Source organism: Leptopilina boulardi, unplaced genomic scaffold (assembly GCF_019393585.1).
Source record: "Leptopilina boulardi isolate dan_hultmark-lab unplaced genomic scaffold, ZJU_Lbou_2.1 LbouV2_70, whole genome shotgun sequence".
In the NCBI taxonomy this organism is placed as follows: Eukaryota; Metazoa; Arthropoda; class Insecta; order Hymenoptera; family Figitidae; genus Leptopilina; species Leptopilina boulardi.
The window spans coordinates 302,955-320,086 of record NW_026138017.1 but is presented as its reverse complement, the minus strand read 5'-3'; the positions used below and the strand labels follow the sequence as shown (position 1 = coordinate 320,086).

Here is a 17,132-nt window from a genome sequence, read left to right as displayed (position 1 = left end):
CAATTTTAAATGTTAAATATATTTTATAACCGAAAAAAATTATATTCCACTTTAAAATGTCTATTTTATAGAAAAACTGTGGAATAAAACATCAAGTGCCTCGAGATCCTTGATAGTGAAAATATCGCATTTGTTACAAAAAAAAAATTGAAAAAAATCTTCACTTTTTGTTACAAAAAAAAAAAAAAATTTGTTATAAAAAAGATGTATCTAAACAGTGAGACAAGTTAGGTGTTTGAAAATAGTTCCTATTTCTATTCAATTACAGAAAAAAAGAAAATAAAAAAAATAAGATGTTTGCCGTGTCTGAATTTTCTCGATTCCAAATGTACATTCGATTTTCATACCCCCCCGCCCCCCTGGGGTTTAGATTTAAGAGATATATTCGCAGTGTGTATTGTTCATGTACGATATGGATATTGAAATAAATATTTTCAATGTTTTTCACAATAATTAAGAATTTTTTCTTTTTTAAAAAAAAAAACCTCATTCCTATAATTTTCTTTATTTTTTTACTTTCCAATATTAGAAATAAAATTTAAATAAAATAAAAATATTTTGAAACTGAGATAAATAAAAAAAAACCAATGAATTAGATAAAAAATACATTTCTACTAATTATTAAGGATAAAAAAGAAGTCATTTTTTTTTTATCGCAAGAAAAACAAAATATTACAATTATTATTATTTTCTTTAATACTCTGATATTTTATAACTGGAAATATAATTTAGTATCTAATTGAAACACTTGGAAAATTGATGAATGACTTAAATTAGAAGAAAAACTTAAATTATAAAGTTTATTTGTCGATTAATAGAAAATTTCTAACTAATATCTAATTGTCAAACTGGTATCAAGTAGAAAAAAAAATATTTACCGGATAAAAATTTTACGTCACTTCGTAAAATCTATTTAATAATGTAAATGAGAATAGAAAAATTTTAATCTTAAATAAATAAGATTTCCGCAAATAAAACAGTGTGATCACTGGGTTCAATTTAAGCAAATACGATCCACGTAATGCTTTTGTTTTCACTTGAAAAAAAGAAGTAAAAAATTAAATAAAAAAGTCTTTTCTCACAATGTCCTCTTGTAATATTCATCCAAATCCAAAAATCAATCACTTATTTTCGTTTCTTGCATTTAGTTCTGCCACGACGTCTTCGCGATGAATTTGGTCGAGTTTCGGTTTTTTTCGAAGATCTATAAAAATAATTTTATCAATTCAAATATCATTAAAAAAATGAAATAAAAACTGCTTTTTTAAATAAATAAAAATCGAACCTATGAACTCGATTGACCGATACAGATGTGTGTTTTTTCAAAGTGAGATGCTGTTGTACAAGCTCGGCAAGTTTTCCCTGTTGAGCTAACATCGAAAGAAATGTACAAATGAATTCATCATAATTATGAGTCCTCCTGCAGTCGTCAATCTAAAAAAATAAAAAAACCAAGTTAATTAATAAATTAATCAAAAATAATTCCAAATTACATTAAATAAAAAAAAATCTTGAGAAAAGAAAAAGTAAATACTTTGTATTTATTGCGTTTATCGTTTTCATCACGTAAACTAGTTTCGCAAATGGAAATTTCATGTTCAAGATTCTTAAGCAGTGCGAGAAGATCTTTTGGCGCAAATGTATGTGGCTCGAAAAGTTCTGGATATTTCGAGCACAGTTTGGGGTCAATTTTTTCCACTTTCTTTTCCTCGACAACAGTGTCCCCATTACTAGTTTTCACCCTAGCATGAGGTATTCTTACTTCTCCTGATAAACACACTTTCTTGTGTAAATGTCCACTGTCTGAGACTAATCTTTTTCCATTTATGTTTATATTACCTAATGAACGACCTGAAAAAAATTACAATAATTATTAATCAATAATGATAAAATAAATTAATTTTAAAGAAAAATTGTAAAATTATATTAGAAATATGAAAATTTAACTCACTTAAACCAGCTTCATTTTTTTCATCGCCAGCGACACGAATCACGACGAATTTCTTAAAATCTTTCGTTGAAGTTGGACTGCTTTGCCCGGAGTTCCAGCCCCAAGCTATATAAACCAAAAAAAATAAAAACAAAATTTTATTTAACTTTCTTTCTTGAGTTAAGTAAAAGCTTCACTGTCTAAATGATCTCCTTTCAAAAAAAAGGAGGCTAAAATATAACTGTATAAATGGATGTCAATAATGAACTATACTAAACAAGTGTAAATAGAAATGTGCGTATTGGTAAAAGAACTTGTGAAAAAGTACATATAAAGAAAATTAACGCGTAACTCGAATATATTTTCAGTTCAATACCGACTAGTATCGTGTTCGTAACAATGTTACGGAAAGCATTATTTTTCTATTTTCTATTTATTCACCTAAAGCTAATAATTTCAAAATGTTCCGAATTACGCAAATCTCATCCCACAAATTGTACTTTATTCTACAATTGTGTTAATTTACCGTCAGGTGAATACGTCTGGATACCATCTAAATGCTCCGAAGGTTTGGTACGAAAAAATACATTTATTTTTACTTTCGAAAATTTTTATGAAAAATAATAAGATAATAATAATAAATAATAATAATTATAAGAGGTCATAATTTTCCCAGATGTTCGAGTCATATTTAGGAATTTGCGTTCTTCCAAGCGAAACTTGGACATGTGACACTAATTTCAAAGAAAAACAAAATACCGGTGAATCAATAAAAAATTATTTGGACTTTAATTCCGATCATTTGGATCTCAGTGAAACGCTGGACTCATCTTATTCTCTGAATGATGAAACATTCGATAATAAAGACATTAATCCAGTGACAAATTTTTTAAATCAAAAATTTTCCCTCTTCGCAACAAACGAAGTTAATCAAAAAATAGAAAAAAATAATTCAATTGAAACAAATAATTTTCCAAAATTTGACAAAAAGATAACTGTTAATAATATTGTTTTGTTAAATTATTTCATCACAAATTATATAATTCGAAATAACGATGTAAATAAAAAGAATACAAAAGAAATCGAAAAAACAAGGAGAAATGAAACAAAATATAAAATTGCAAATACAAAAGAAGAAAAACAAAAAGTGACAATAATTGATAATTTAAATCAATCAGTGATTAATAAAAATATTACTGAGATGGAAAATATTTTTAAAAAAAATAATCAAAATAATTCACCATTGATTGAGATGAAAAATTTATGTAAAACAATAGGTAACATTGTTGATCCAAATTCAAGTTCTCATTATTATTTATGTTATTCAAATAATGGAAAAACAAGGGATCTTGCATCGGTTCGTATGATGTGTCCGAAAAATTTAATTTTCTGCGCCGAAAAGAAAATATGTACGAGACAAAGAATATGTCGAAAAATTTTGTCAAACAAAAAATTCAAATAAAAAATAATAATTACGATCTTTTTTTTCACCTTGAGTAGGAGAATTAAAAGCTGATCCAATTTCAGAAGATGTATCTGTACTCGAGGAACTGTGAGCAGGAGATGTTTGAATTTGAAGAGGGGTAGCATAATCTAAAGCACACATCACTACTTTCTCCATACCTCTGTGAAATAAAAATTCAATTACGAACAAATTTACATTTAATTTTTAAATACAATTTGTTATTTTAATAAAGTTCAAATTTAGAAATATAAATATCAAAAATTGAAATTATATACCCAGATTCAGTTTTCGTAGTAGTAACAATTGTCGTCTCCTCGTTATCAGTTCCAAAATTGTTACAATGCTCAACACTAATAGTTGGAATAGAATTGTTATCAATTTCACTTTTAGTAATAACAATTTCCCCTTCAAATTTCACTTTTTTCTCATGATTTTTTTCCGTTTTTTCCAATGATGCTTTCTCACTGCCTGGATGACTTAATTTCACAAGTTGTTGCAATGCCTCAAGTACAATTTGCCTATTTGTTTTGAGCATTGTTAATTTATGTGAAATTGCAAGTCTACGATCGGGAACAACTGCCATTAAATTAAATCTTATATCTTGTAATTGTTCACCAGTTGCCATTCCCAATCTATCGGTTATTACACGTCGAAATTGTTCCGTCCATTCTTCATCTTCCTTCCATGGACCATGATCCATTGGATATGGCTTTAAACCATCTAATTCAAATAATCTTCCATTTATCGGCACATAACTGACAAAATGAAAAGCTTCACCGGTAAATCGACCAGTCGATACACCTGTATTTTTATCTTGACGTCGTTTAGCTTGTGGCATTGCGTGTGAATTATGTGCACATGCCAATTCTGGTGTATTTCCAATTGCCCAGCCCTTATTCTCGGGACACATACCTGATGTGTGCATTTTCAATCGTGACAATGTCGTACCCAAATGAATACTCGGACAATTTAATAATACCGATAATAGAGCATGTGTTGCACAACTATTTGGAACTACCTAAATTTTAAAATAAAAACAATTTAGATTTAAACTTTATTTTCTATTTTAATACAAAATTTGATATTAAAATTACAAGAAAAGAAATTTTACAAGAAAACGATTTTACAATATATAATTAAAAAGACTTTTATAACCTAAAAATCAATTTCTTCTTACCTGTTGTGCAAAAAAAATATTATTAACAATATCCTCATCTTTAACAAAACTTTCATCTTGTTCGACAATTTTTCGACGTGATCGACGCTCTTCAATCCATCGAAAAAGAAAAATAAAACCATAAACAGGACCTTCTAATGATTTTTGAAGATCGTAAATTTCTTCCACTTGAACTCCCTTCACGCCAAAATCCTCCAAGAGAAGAGTAAAAAGTCCTGAAATAAATAGCATTTTTAAACAAAAAAATTGAATAATAAAAACACAATTATTATTTTTCTTTATATAACAAATTAATCAATATGTGAAGCTGTCAAAAAATTTTTTACCTGGATCACTTTCAAGTTCCAGCCATCCCTCTGTTAATCGATTAATATCGACCGGCATTGTGTAAATAGTTTCACTATTTTACGAATTCATGAAAACTTATTTAAAAAATCACTTTTAATTCTTCATTTCTTTTTTAATTTTTAAAACACTTTCTGTCATTTTTCATTGTCAACCCATAGCTGCCATATTGAATGAAAACAGTGGTCACGTGACCCAACAGCTGTTTAAATTGAGGCGGATTTACAACGCTGTCCATTTTCAACATCCAATCAAAACAGTTTGAAACACGTGAATTAGCCTTTAAAATAATTGTACACAAAAGAAAAAAGGTGTTATTATAATTTATATATATCTTTTAAACAAGTTTTATATAAAGAAATTTACACTAAACAATTAATCATTTAATTTAAACATTATTAAAATATCACTAAATTCATAAAAAATTAAATTTAGAAAATATTTTCTAAAGCAGTACAGTGAAATTTTAGTTCATAACCTCCAATTTCATGCAGATTTTTTGCATTAAAATTCGCATTATTTATTAGACATTTAATTAAATAAATTCTTCTTATTAAGTAAGTACTACGTTAAGAATGAATTTAAACATAAAAAGACTGATGAAATAATATCATTTAGTGTTTTTTTTTTTTTTATAATTATAATCATGAGTTACCTTCATAAAGACTATATAATTGATTGTGACTAGATGTATAGCAATATTTTGTCAAATAATTTTCTCTGCGGGGAAAATTCTTAATGTTATTTAGTTTTTAATGTTTATGTGAGAATATATACACACAATAATTTGCACCATGGTGCTGAGGACAATAATTTTGATGATCAGCCTTTTGCATTGTGGATTTACTTTGAAAAGTAAGTAATTATTGACAATTCGATTTTTTTATCATTTTTTTTTTTATGATTAATGCTCTAATAATCTGTTTGTTTTTATAGAATATGAAAGTCAAGGCTATTGTGCACCGTACAGTGGCAAAGTTTGCAAAAAATATCTTACAGGTATTGGTAAAGTATGGTTTAATGATACACGTGATAATCCCGGTGGATTGTTAAATGAACAAACAGCAATGAATCTATGGGAAGAATTAATAGTAAATTTAAACGAACCATGCCGTTCAGCAGCTGAGGTAAATATTTTTAATTTATTTTTTTTCCATGTAAATAATTATTGATTAATTTTACAATTTCAGAAAATGCTCTGTCTGTATGCATTTCCACAATGTCGTAATTCAATTGGTTTACCATTATGTTATGAAGATTGTATGGCCGTTCGTCATGAATTTTGTTATAACGAATGGGCCTTAATCGAGGACAATAAAGAGAGGGGGATTTTTATTAGATCTCGAGGTCATTTTTCACTGCCAAATTGTGAAAGTCTTCCAAAAATAAGTAACGATCGTGTTACATGCTCAAATGTTCATTTGACTGATATAAATGAAGATCTCATTACTTGTAAGTTGTAATTTTTTTAAAATCAAATTACAATTTTTATATTAAAAATTTTTTTTTGGATTTACATTTTTTAGATGACTGTTATGAAAATAATGGACGATTTTATATGGGGAAAATAAATAAAACAAAAGAGGGCCTTGAATGTCAACCATGGAGTTCACAGAAACCACATTCTCACGATCGACCTCCTAATGTATTTCCACAAATTGTTGATGGTGAAAATTATTGTCGAAATGTCGGTGGAAATGAACCGATGCCCTGGTGCTTTACCAATGATCCAAAAATTCGTTGGCAACATTGCAATATTCCCAAATGTGGTAAGTTTTTCATTATATTAATTTAATGAAAATTATTTTTAATGAATGTATATTAAAAAAAAGAAATTTCTATTTCCTTATAGATAATTCAACGGATGAAATTCTAAAAATTGGTCCCGATGATTTAATAATGGATACACTCTTCACTCCAACTGTGATTCTTACTCTTGCATTTCTTGGATTTTTAATGATTCTTGGAACGTCTCTTGCTTTATTGTTAAGTCACAAAATGCGAAAACGTCATCATGGTTATAATGCAACTGTAAATCAGGTAAAATTTGATTTTTCTAAATTCTAAAAATGAAATTACAAATATAATTTCAATTTTAGGACATAAATATCGATCTTGACAAATTGCCGAGCAACGATGCATATCATAAAACAGGAGTGATGCTAAATCCAAAATTAGAGAAACTTGAATTTCCAAGGAACGATATTATTTACATTAGAGACTTGGGACAAGGTGCATTTGGTCGTGTATTTCAAGCAAAAGCCCCGGGTCTTATTCCAGGCGATGAATTTACAAATGTCGCAGTAAAAATGCTTAAAGACGAGGCAACTACCGATCTTTTGGCAGACTTTGAACGTGAAGCGTGTTTACTTTCTGAATTTGATCATCCAAATATTGTGAAACTTCTTGGAATTTGTGCTATCGGTCGGCCAATGTGTCTTCTTTTTGAATATATGGGCCGTGGTGATTTGAATGAATTTTTACGCACCTGTTCACCAGGAAATTATATTGTTCGAAGTTTTGAAAACGATGGATCATTTACTGATTCACGTTTATCGCATATGGATTTAATTAATATTGCAAGACAAGTTGCATCGGGAATGGTTTATTTGTCGGATAGAAAATTTGTTCATCGTGATTTAGCAACGAGAAATTGTTTAATTAACGATCAAATGGTGGTGAAAATAGCTGACTTTGGCCTATCGCAAAAAATTTATTTACAAGATTATTACAAGGGCGATGAGCAGGATGCAATTCCAATTCGTTGGATGCCATTGGAAAGTATTCTTTATAATAAATATACAATTGAATCGGACGTTTGGGCATTTGCTGTTTGTCTTTGGGAAATTTTCAGTTTTGCACTTCAACCATATTATGGAATGTCACATGAAGAAGTTGTAAAATATATTAAAGATGGTAATGTACTCAAATGTCCAGATAATACACCGCCTGCAATTTATGAACTTATGAAATTATGCTGGAATAGACGACCATGTGAACGGCCTCAATTTCGAAAAATTTTCCTCACTTTGGAAGCAATTAAAGCTGATATGGAAACAGAAAATATTTCCGAAAATCTTCCTATACGAATTCATGTTTAAAATTAAAATTTAATTTTTAATGAATAATTTTATTAATTCTGGTCATTGATATACGAGGGAAAAAATGGATCGTAATTTTTTATTTTCGTTAAAAAATAAATTAAATTTATTTTTCATTTTAACTATTTATTTGTTTAAATTTATAAATGAATCCAAAAATTAAATTTTAATTTAAACACTAAATTATATTTTAAACTCAAAAATGAGACAAGAACTGATGAAAAAAAATGATAATATTTTTTACCCTAAAAGACTGCAAATGATCCGTCACAATTATCATTGTTTTTGGAAAATATTTTGATAAACAATCGTTTTTCAAGCACTGCCTATTTATAAACATTTTCAATGCTGGTGGCTGTAAATTTTATGCATTTTTCTTATTAATTTGTTTTTAATAAGTAATTTTTAACAATTTTTTTTTTTCTAAAGAAAGTTGGAAAATTTTTTTTTCTAACTTGACAAAAATAGACTGAAATGATATCTAATCGAGATCTCGGTGATGATTTTTTGAAAAAATGGGATTTCTGTTTTTTTTAGAGTCACCACATCATTATATCATGTAAAATTAATATCAAATGTAGATTTATAAAACCTATTTCTAAAATTGACAAATTGATAAACCTGTCAAATATAAACAGCTTTTATATTAATTTAAGCTTTACTCTTTAATTCGTACTTATTAATTATAATTTTTTTAGTTTGACAAAATGTTTTTTGATAATTAAATAAATTTTTTTTTATTTTCAAGAATTCTTATTTAATTATCAAAACACAAATAAAATGTTTAATTTTCTCCGAAGGCTCTAAACTTTATTAAAGCTAAAGTTATTGCATGTGTGTTCGCTGTCTTTCTGCTAAATGTATATTTAAATATGTTACATTTATGATATTTCATAATTGTTAGGTGTCAGCATCGTTGATATATATTATAATGCAAAATAATAGTATTATTAGAAGCAGATTGTTTCTTTAATTAAATGCAATAAACAACAAAAAAAAAAAATTGTAATTAGTTAAATAATCAATCTGTGTGTAACATTCAGATATATATCTATATTATTCTATTATATTATTAAGAACCTTGTTATGCAAGTACATATATAAAAAAAAACTTAAGATTACCTGAAACTCACAACAGTATTGTTAATCTGTAAAATCACGAATTTAGTCGAATCTCTATTTAAAAGAAAGAAAACAAAAAACTGGACCCTTAAACTATTTTTCCAAAAAGCTCTATTTTTCAAATACTTCTTTTTTTTATATTATAAAAAATCCAGTCAATAATTTTTTACCTAAATAGATTTGATTCTTAAAAGAAAAATAGTCTATATTTGTAAATAACTCTAACAATTTTTTTTTAAAAAGTCAAAAACTTCCATTTTTATGTTGGTACTATAAAATTACCATAAAGTTTATTGGTTAAACAATATATGAATTCTAAAAGAATCTTAATTAATTATTATTAATATTTTTATTATATTATTATTATTATTATTATTATTAAATTATTTATAATATATTACCTACTATTACATTTTGCATTTCAATAAAGTTATTTCAAATTGAAACAATTAAATTAACTATTATTAATTAGTTTGTAATATTAATAAAAATTTAAATAACAACTTTCGATTTAAATTATATTGATATATATTTCTATTAAATATTATTTGTTATCATTGAAATTAGTTTCAAATTGGATATAACTTTATTGTTAAATTACTTGAAACATATGTGTTGTTGTGTTAAAAAATATTATAATTAACTAAGTTTTAATGGAAACTATTTAATAATCTCGTAAACAAATGTATGTGTCCTTTACATTTAATATATTAAGTGTAATGTCAAATATAATTAGAAAACAATTTTTAATATGTATCAATAGGGAAATTATTAATTAATTTTTTTAAATTTACATTCAAGTCTCAAAATTTTGAAAAAAAATTCAATTACCAAACATTTAAAATTAGATATGTTTTTATAATAAAAAAAATTATAATTATATATTAAAAGTACTTTCAAAGTATTTCAATAAATTATAAAAAAAAAATTATTTTTATTAGTTAAATTAATCAATAAGGCCTAAAATATAATGATCAACGACATGTCATAAACGAAATATTAAGTTGTTAAAAAAATATCACTTTTTTACGATTTAATTCTATTAATTAAAATCATTATTAAAATTAATGATTTTAAAATTATACTGATAAATAATGAGTTATTGTGACGATAAATGTTAAGAAACTGAAAAAAATATAGAATTCTGATGTACATTTTTTACAATGAAATAAATGGAAACTTTCATAATAATTAACTGTTTTTTTTGCATTTAAAACCTATATTAATTTATTATATTCTTAATATTTAATTTCTATAATTTTTTTCAATATTAATTAGTTTAATCCTTTTCTATTTGACTCTAAAATTATAAATTAATTCTAATTAATAAATTTGGTGATGATTTAATTAAAACAATCAATTAATTGCTATTGTATCTTGGTACAATTTATTTTCACCTTAAAATAAAATTATATTACAAATATTTGGTTCGGTGATTATATGTGTACATAGAACGTGCATTTGACACGTATCGGTTCAGTCCGATTTATCCTAAAAGCCATTTCGAGATCATCTCTTTATCATAAAATTATAAAAGCCAAAATTCAACATTTCATCTATTATTTTTTTTCATGCTTTTTATTAAACGAAAAATAAAAATCTATATCGATTCTTAGAAAGCATATGACTAATTATTATTAAATGAAATGATAATATTTTTTTCAATTTTAATATAAATTGAAGATTAAATTGCTAATAAAATTACGAAGACAATTTTTATGCAAGTTTCTTTGAAAACTTAAACATTTTCTTTTATATATAATCCTTCAAAAAACAGTAAATAATTCTCTTTATCATGCGATAATATTTGCAAACTATTGCTACATTTGTTGCAAAAATATTTTTAATCGTTCCTGATAACATCACTATACACTGTGTTTTATATTATTTTTATTTATATATGATTCATTTTACACATTTTTTGTGTAATATTTATTACATGTTTTTTAAGTGCTATGAGAACAAGTGTCATATATAATTCTTGTTTTGTAATAAATTAATATAAATGAAAACAAACAATCTTGATCAAAAAAATTGCAAACACGATTTTAATTTCACTGATAAAAATATCATATTTGACTTTAATTTAACGATATTTTTCTTTGGATATGTAGATTTTTTTGTAATTGTAAAATAAAACAAAAAATGAAATAATATTCAATTTTTTTTAACTAAAAATACTTATTATCGTTAATTTTTGGCTTCAATTAATAATTTTATTTTTGCTTTTAATAACTAATTCAATTTAAATATCCTAAAATTCTCTCGCGTATAAATACTAATGATATATTCAAAAGCTTTTGTAAAAACTTCATTAGTTTAAATTTAATGTCATTTTGAAAATTAACATTTAAAAGTATTTTATGAACATTCAACACTGGTAACATTTGTTTAGTTTGTGATTAAAAGTTTACATTTTGCAAAAAAGTTAGCTTTCTTTTTACGAGTTACATTGAAAAATTGAGTTCGTAGAGATCAGCAAAGTTAGAAAATAATATTAAATGTTAAAAATACTTAAAATATTTAAAACTGGCATAAATATACATATTATAATATTACTAATTCATTAAAATTAATAACTTAATTTACATTCACTATAGATTCTTCAATAACTAGATTTTGGACAATAAGTACGTCTTAAAACTTAACAAACAAATTAAACAATTTAAATATATATAATATAGAGAAACATTACATTTTTTAATCAAAAATGTAGTGTCTGAATTTTGCACTATTTCAAATTCAGACACAAAAAACATTGGGATATTAAAAATTATCATTAATTTTTAACAAGACGCAATATAAATACTCTTCTAATTTTTACTAATTAAATTCTTAAAGCACTTTCGTTCTTTTTTTTGTATATGAATAATTAAAATCTACCTAAAGCGAACTACGAAATACTTTGTTCATTAGAAAACATGTCTCTCAAAACATTCCCAGTAAAATAATTTTAAAGGAGGGAATAATTAAAAAAAAAAATTATTCGTTCTTTCTCTTAAACAAAAGTATAGAAGCATTTTTCATGTAAAAATAAAAGTTGAGATTCAGTAGTAGAAATACGAAGTCATACATATTTTTTCCCATTGATTAACATTTTTTTTCTTAAATATTTCTTCGAATGTATACGAAGTAATTATTCTCAACTTGTAATATATATATATATATATTTATATAAATATATTCCAGAAAGTTAAATATTTTATTCTGTTTATATGCACTGTGCATGTTTCTTTTTTTATATACGTATTTAAGAGACAAAAAAATATAGAATACAAAAGAAAAAAAGAAAAAAAGCAGTCATTATTGAATCACTTACGTGGATTGACTAGTAAATTAAACAAAAATTGTAGAAGGACGTTTTTCTTTCTTTAGAAGGCATCTTTGATATTCTGAAATTGTTTTATGGCCAAATCGACGGGCAAATCAAATTTATGATTTGTAAGTCGATCGAGAGTGTGAAAAGCGTCTTGAAAACCTGTGAAGAAATATTTATAATTAAATAAATTGACATTAAAAATTTAAGTGTATTTTAAATAAAAATAAAATATAAATAAATAATATTATTATTATTGTCGATTACATTCAAATACTTGCCAGTTTTTATGACATAACTCCAAGACATATAATGATTTTCTAATAAATATTGACATTGCAGAATCAATTTTAACCACACAACTAGTTTATTGGCGCTGAAATAGAGATAAAATGTAATTTTTTATTTATGCTAAACTAAATTTAAAAATTGACTCACTTCAATGATGCACAGATGAAAGCCTTGAAATGTGTATCATAACTTCTTTTATATGGAGTGTGAGATGCAATTATGTTACCGATGGTTACTAATAAACTCTGAAAAAAGGAAAATAAATTATTTTTTTCTTCATTTATAAGTTTTATTTTATTTTTCTCACCTGCTTAGATGAGACGGGCCTACTTCCAACGAGATCAAGATTAAAGCTTTGTGAGAGTTTTTGTGCTGGCGCAGAATTATAACGTTGTCCATTTTTAATTTCGTAATATTTCAAAATAATTAGCCATGCGTGCATAGAATTACTAGTCGCTGGACTATTTTGACTTCTTTGTGGAAAGCATCCAACAAATGGTACAACACTATTCACATGAACATCGATACTCGATCCATGTTGCATTAAATCACGAATAGCAATAGCCAAATATTTTCTCACCGCCGAAGTAATTTTTATATTATTCTGCGAAATAGGTGAATCCGAATCCGATGAATATTCTACATCATTTACAAATTCTTCATTATTATGACGATGTTGATGATGTAAATTTTCAGCTAGACACTCGAGAATATTTTCCACTGCAATATCAAGTCGTGTTCGCAAATCGCGCCAACTGCATACATTCTTTTTTTTGAAATTACGTTTCGATCTTTCACTACTGCAGCCAAGTTGAGATAAAACGTACATATGTAAAAGCATCAAAACTTTACGCACTGTATTTAAGCTCTCTGTTTGTTTATCATCGCCAATTGTTTTCTTATGAAATGATGATTGTTTAGAAAATGATGCTGTTGACGATGAGGCGGCTGTTGTTCCATGCGTGTGAACTGGACAAGCGCAAGTGCACGCTAATGTTTCTGTACTAATTTCACCTTGGAGATAATTGATGAATCGTTCGAGATCTGCGATTTGTGTTTTTAATTGACCCACTAATTGTTCTTTCATTTTTAATGGACTGACGATCTAAAAGGAGTAAAATATTTTTTTAAATAGAGAAACATTTTTTTAAATTTTTTAAAAAAAACATACAAACCTGACTAATTGCACAGTCAACTTGCCATCTCAAATCATCGAGTGGCAATTTACAAAGATCATCAACGTCAAAGTTTAATTTTTCCTTGAGATGATCTGAAAAATTATCCACAAATTAAAACTTTATTCCACTTTATTGGATTTTTAATCAATTTTTTTTTTTTTTTTTTTTGCTAAATTACTAAAAAAAATTTACTTACTGATGACAATATTTTGTCGTTCAAGAACAACACTTTGAGGTAAATCGGCATCGCCCGTTTCGTATGCATATTTTTCCAAATCTTCAAGTTGTGTTTTTAATTGGGTTATTAATTCTTTTTGTTTGGATCGTTGCAGTGCCATTTTCGATTCAAGTTCACTATCTTTCAATTCACCCGAATTCTGCAATTATTTTTGATAATTAAAAAAACTTTTGTAAAAATTAAATAACACAAAATTTCTTAATATGGAAATTTTTATAAATTAAAAAAATATTTCAATTTAAAACAAAATTTGTAAATATAATTGAATGAATTAATTTTTAATTTAAAACAATATTTTTTTTTTTATCTACATACACTTTGTCTATCAGAAGAAGGAGTCGATGATCTGCTGCTACTAATTTTTAGATTATTTGGAACATCAGGAATACCACGAAATGCAAATTCTTCCAATTCTTTGAGCAAGCTTTCTTTTTTCTCAGTTGGTGCATCAACAATTTGACGAAGCCGAAATTGAACCTTGAAAATTGAATTTTAATTTTTAAATACAATTTTGAAATACAATTTTTTAAATTACAAATAATATAATAACAGAATACCTGAGCAAAATGAGTAGTTAATGCAATTAATGACGAATTTAGTGTTTCTTGTTCTTCTTCCAAAATTCTCAGCCTTTCCAATTCATAAGGCAAACTAAGAGAGTAAAATATATTACAAAAAAAAGAATTAGCAAAATGTTCATTTAGGAAAATAGATACTTTGAATATAAGAGAAATTTAAAGAATTTACTTACTTTTCCATAGAATGATAATACTTGTAATCGTCTTTAAAGACCTCTTTAAATTCATCCTTAAATTCATCACCATCATTGGCACCAACAGGAGCCCATCTTTCGCCACAAGGTTTTTCACTTTCATCGGAATTATAAAAATCATCATTTTCATTGGACTTTAACATTTCGTTTGTTGGTTCTATCATTTTTGATATTTATTTTTTTTTAAATTCTTTTAGATTTTATTCCATCAAAATATACGCCACCAGGTTAAGAATATTCTTGTTCATTGACTAATTCAATTTTTTTTTTATATAAAACAATTGTCATGAAAAACTCCACTCTAAATTCAAGAGATTTTTCTTATTTAACTCCTTCATTATTATATTGTTAATTCAAATACACTTTTATCCATGAAAAATGTTTTTCTATTATCACAATTTTTGACATCTGTCATTAATTTTTAATCCATAATTAACGTCTGCGCACGTGCGGATATTTGTTACTTTTGTTTGTGACTGTATCACTCTCATCTCCCACCATCACTTAGAAATTTTAAAGCTCCATTCACAAATTCTATTCTGCGCATTTTAGTTATTTTAAATAAGCGCGCGCTATTTCGACCAATGAGGTGAATTCAGAGACGGCAGGCAAGTAAGCTCACTTCCGGTTGCCGGAAGTGCGGCGCTACTAGCAAACTCCCGCCAAAACCATTTCTTCCTCATTATTCTACCGGTTGCAGAGAGGAGTGTATGCAAAAGAGTGAATTCTTTGCTAATATTATTTTATTTTTCGAGTGTTTTATTTTCTTAGATTGAGCTTTTCGGTGTTCTTGAAAGTGTCGTAAGTAGGTGTAGAGTAAAGGAGAATAAAATAATCGAGTACAACGCGTATTTAGAGAGAAGAAAAAACATTTTTTTCGTGATTGACGCTTGAGGGGTAAGAAAGCCGTTAACGAAAAATTGACAATTTTTCGTCGTCACGTTATTAATTACTTCAATCATATTTTCCGAATAGTATAATCGTGTTGGATGAATAATAATCGATCTTCTAATAATATACAGATTTTGAGATCGCGTTGTTAATTGTTGAGCTGAAAATTGTTGCCATTGTCGCATAGAGAAGGAAGCAGGTCCGCCATTTTTTTTTCTATATACTTATTTTTCGATTTTTCTCTTTAGAACGTGAATTTATTTATTGCTATTATTTTATTCGTTCGGAATTGAGAAATATTCTTCAAATAAGTAAGAATCGATCTCTAAATTGAGTTAAAATAGTTAATTTTTCCTTCGTGAAAATTTTATCCTTGAAAATCAGGGGAGGGGGAAATTCTGTGTCCGCCATTTTGTGCTCGCCTGGCGTACTTTTTCCCCAATGTCGTGGGAGGTGGTTCACAGAATTTTCTCGTTATTAATCGACAAATTTTTGTAAAAATAGATATTATTTCGGTATTTTAGTATTATTTTTTCACAAAATTAATCGGATTTATAATATATTGGATGATGGAATAATCGTTAATTGTAAATATATTCATCGTAAATGGAAGTGAAATTTCTTCTTTCTAGAAGCATCGGTGCTATTTTCTCTATTACTTTCTTTCGCATCGCGATCAAAAATATATTGCTTATCGAAAATATTACTTTTGGTCGATTTAGCAATATATTGATGAGTACAAGAAAAGCGTAACGCTTAACGATATTATTAACGAAATATCAAAGTCATATCCTAACCTAAAAATTGTTCATTGTTGAGAATATTGTCTTCAATATTTTTGTTTCTTGTTTGTGGGATCGCGAGTGTTTTAATAATAGAAATTAATATAAATCTATACGAAAAATCGAGATAGTTGAACCCTAACCTTAAAATCGGTTATTATTGAGAATATCGATTTTTGTTTTCATGTTTATAAAAGGGGGTCGCGAGTGCTTTAATAATTAAAATAAAATTATTCACTGAGCTGTTGGTAATAAATAGGTAAGAAAAAAAATATTTATTATTATTTTTATTATGCAGATTTTTATATGTTAAAATGATTTTACATGTTCTTATATATAAAAATTTTTTCAGCTTAAAATACAAGTGACGAGTGTGAAGAAGAAATAGGAAATGCCGTCTAAAAAGATGAAAGGAATAGCAACGCAGCCAAATATCTTCAGCGCCTGGGTGATGGAGTGCATCAACAATAAACATCAAATGGTAAGTCCTTCTGTTACTAGCATGATATTAATATATAAACCAA

The 17,132-nt window shown here is 26.4% G+C and overlaps 3 protein-coding genes across 3 annotated transcripts; 1 reads left to right on the top strand and 2 right to left on the bottom strand.

Moving 5' to 3' along the window:
• Window positions 1–672: 672 nt before the first annotated feature.
• On the bottom strand, window positions 673–5,102 carry LOC127290543 (ubiquitin carboxyl-terminal hydrolase calypso). Its single transcript, XM_051319204.1, has 8 exons — window positions 4,899–5,102; window positions 4,573–4,787; window positions 3,671–4,413; window positions 3,422–3,555; window positions 1,952–2,056; window positions 1,535–1,851; window positions 1,286–1,434; window positions 673–1,204 (listed from the first exon to the last, which is right to left on the bottom strand). The coding sequence occupies exons 1-8, from the start codon at window positions 4,954–4,956 to the stop codon at window positions 1,126–1,128; spliced, it is 1,800 nt and encodes a 599-aa protein (XP_051175161.1). The 5' UTR covers window positions 4,957–5,102; the 3' UTR covers window positions 673–1,125.
• A 114-nt stretch (window positions 5,103–5,216) lies between these two features.
• Window positions 5,217–9,519, top strand: LOC127290518 (tyrosine-protein kinase transmembrane receptor Ror2). The gene is made up of 6 exons (XM_051319139.1): window positions 5,217–5,772; window positions 5,854–6,044; window positions 6,108–6,369; window positions 6,444–6,686; window positions 6,770–6,957; window positions 7,017–9,519. Exons 1-6 carry the CDS (start codon window positions 5,712–5,714, stop codon window positions 8,016–8,018), a joined length of 1,947 nt encoding a protein of 648 aa, XP_051175096.1. The 5' UTR covers window positions 5,217–5,711; the 3' UTR covers window positions 8,019–9,519.
• Window positions 9,520–10,500: 981 nt separating this feature from the next.
• LOC127290497 (RUN domain-containing protein 1) lies at window positions 10,501–15,397 on the bottom strand. The gene is made up of 9 exons (XM_051319088.1): window positions 14,915–15,397; window positions 14,721–14,814; window positions 14,479–14,640; window positions 14,122–14,302; window positions 13,923–14,017; window positions 13,055–13,852; window positions 12,895–12,992; window positions 12,738–12,832; window positions 10,501–12,618 (listed from the first exon to the last, which is right to left on the bottom strand). The coding sequence occupies exons 1-9, from the start codon at window positions 15,097–15,099 to the stop codon at window positions 12,512–12,514; spliced, it is 1,815 nt and encodes a 604-aa protein (XP_051175045.1). The 5' UTR covers window positions 15,100–15,397; the 3' UTR covers window positions 10,501–12,511.
• Window positions 15,398–17,132: the final 1,735 nt, after the last annotated feature.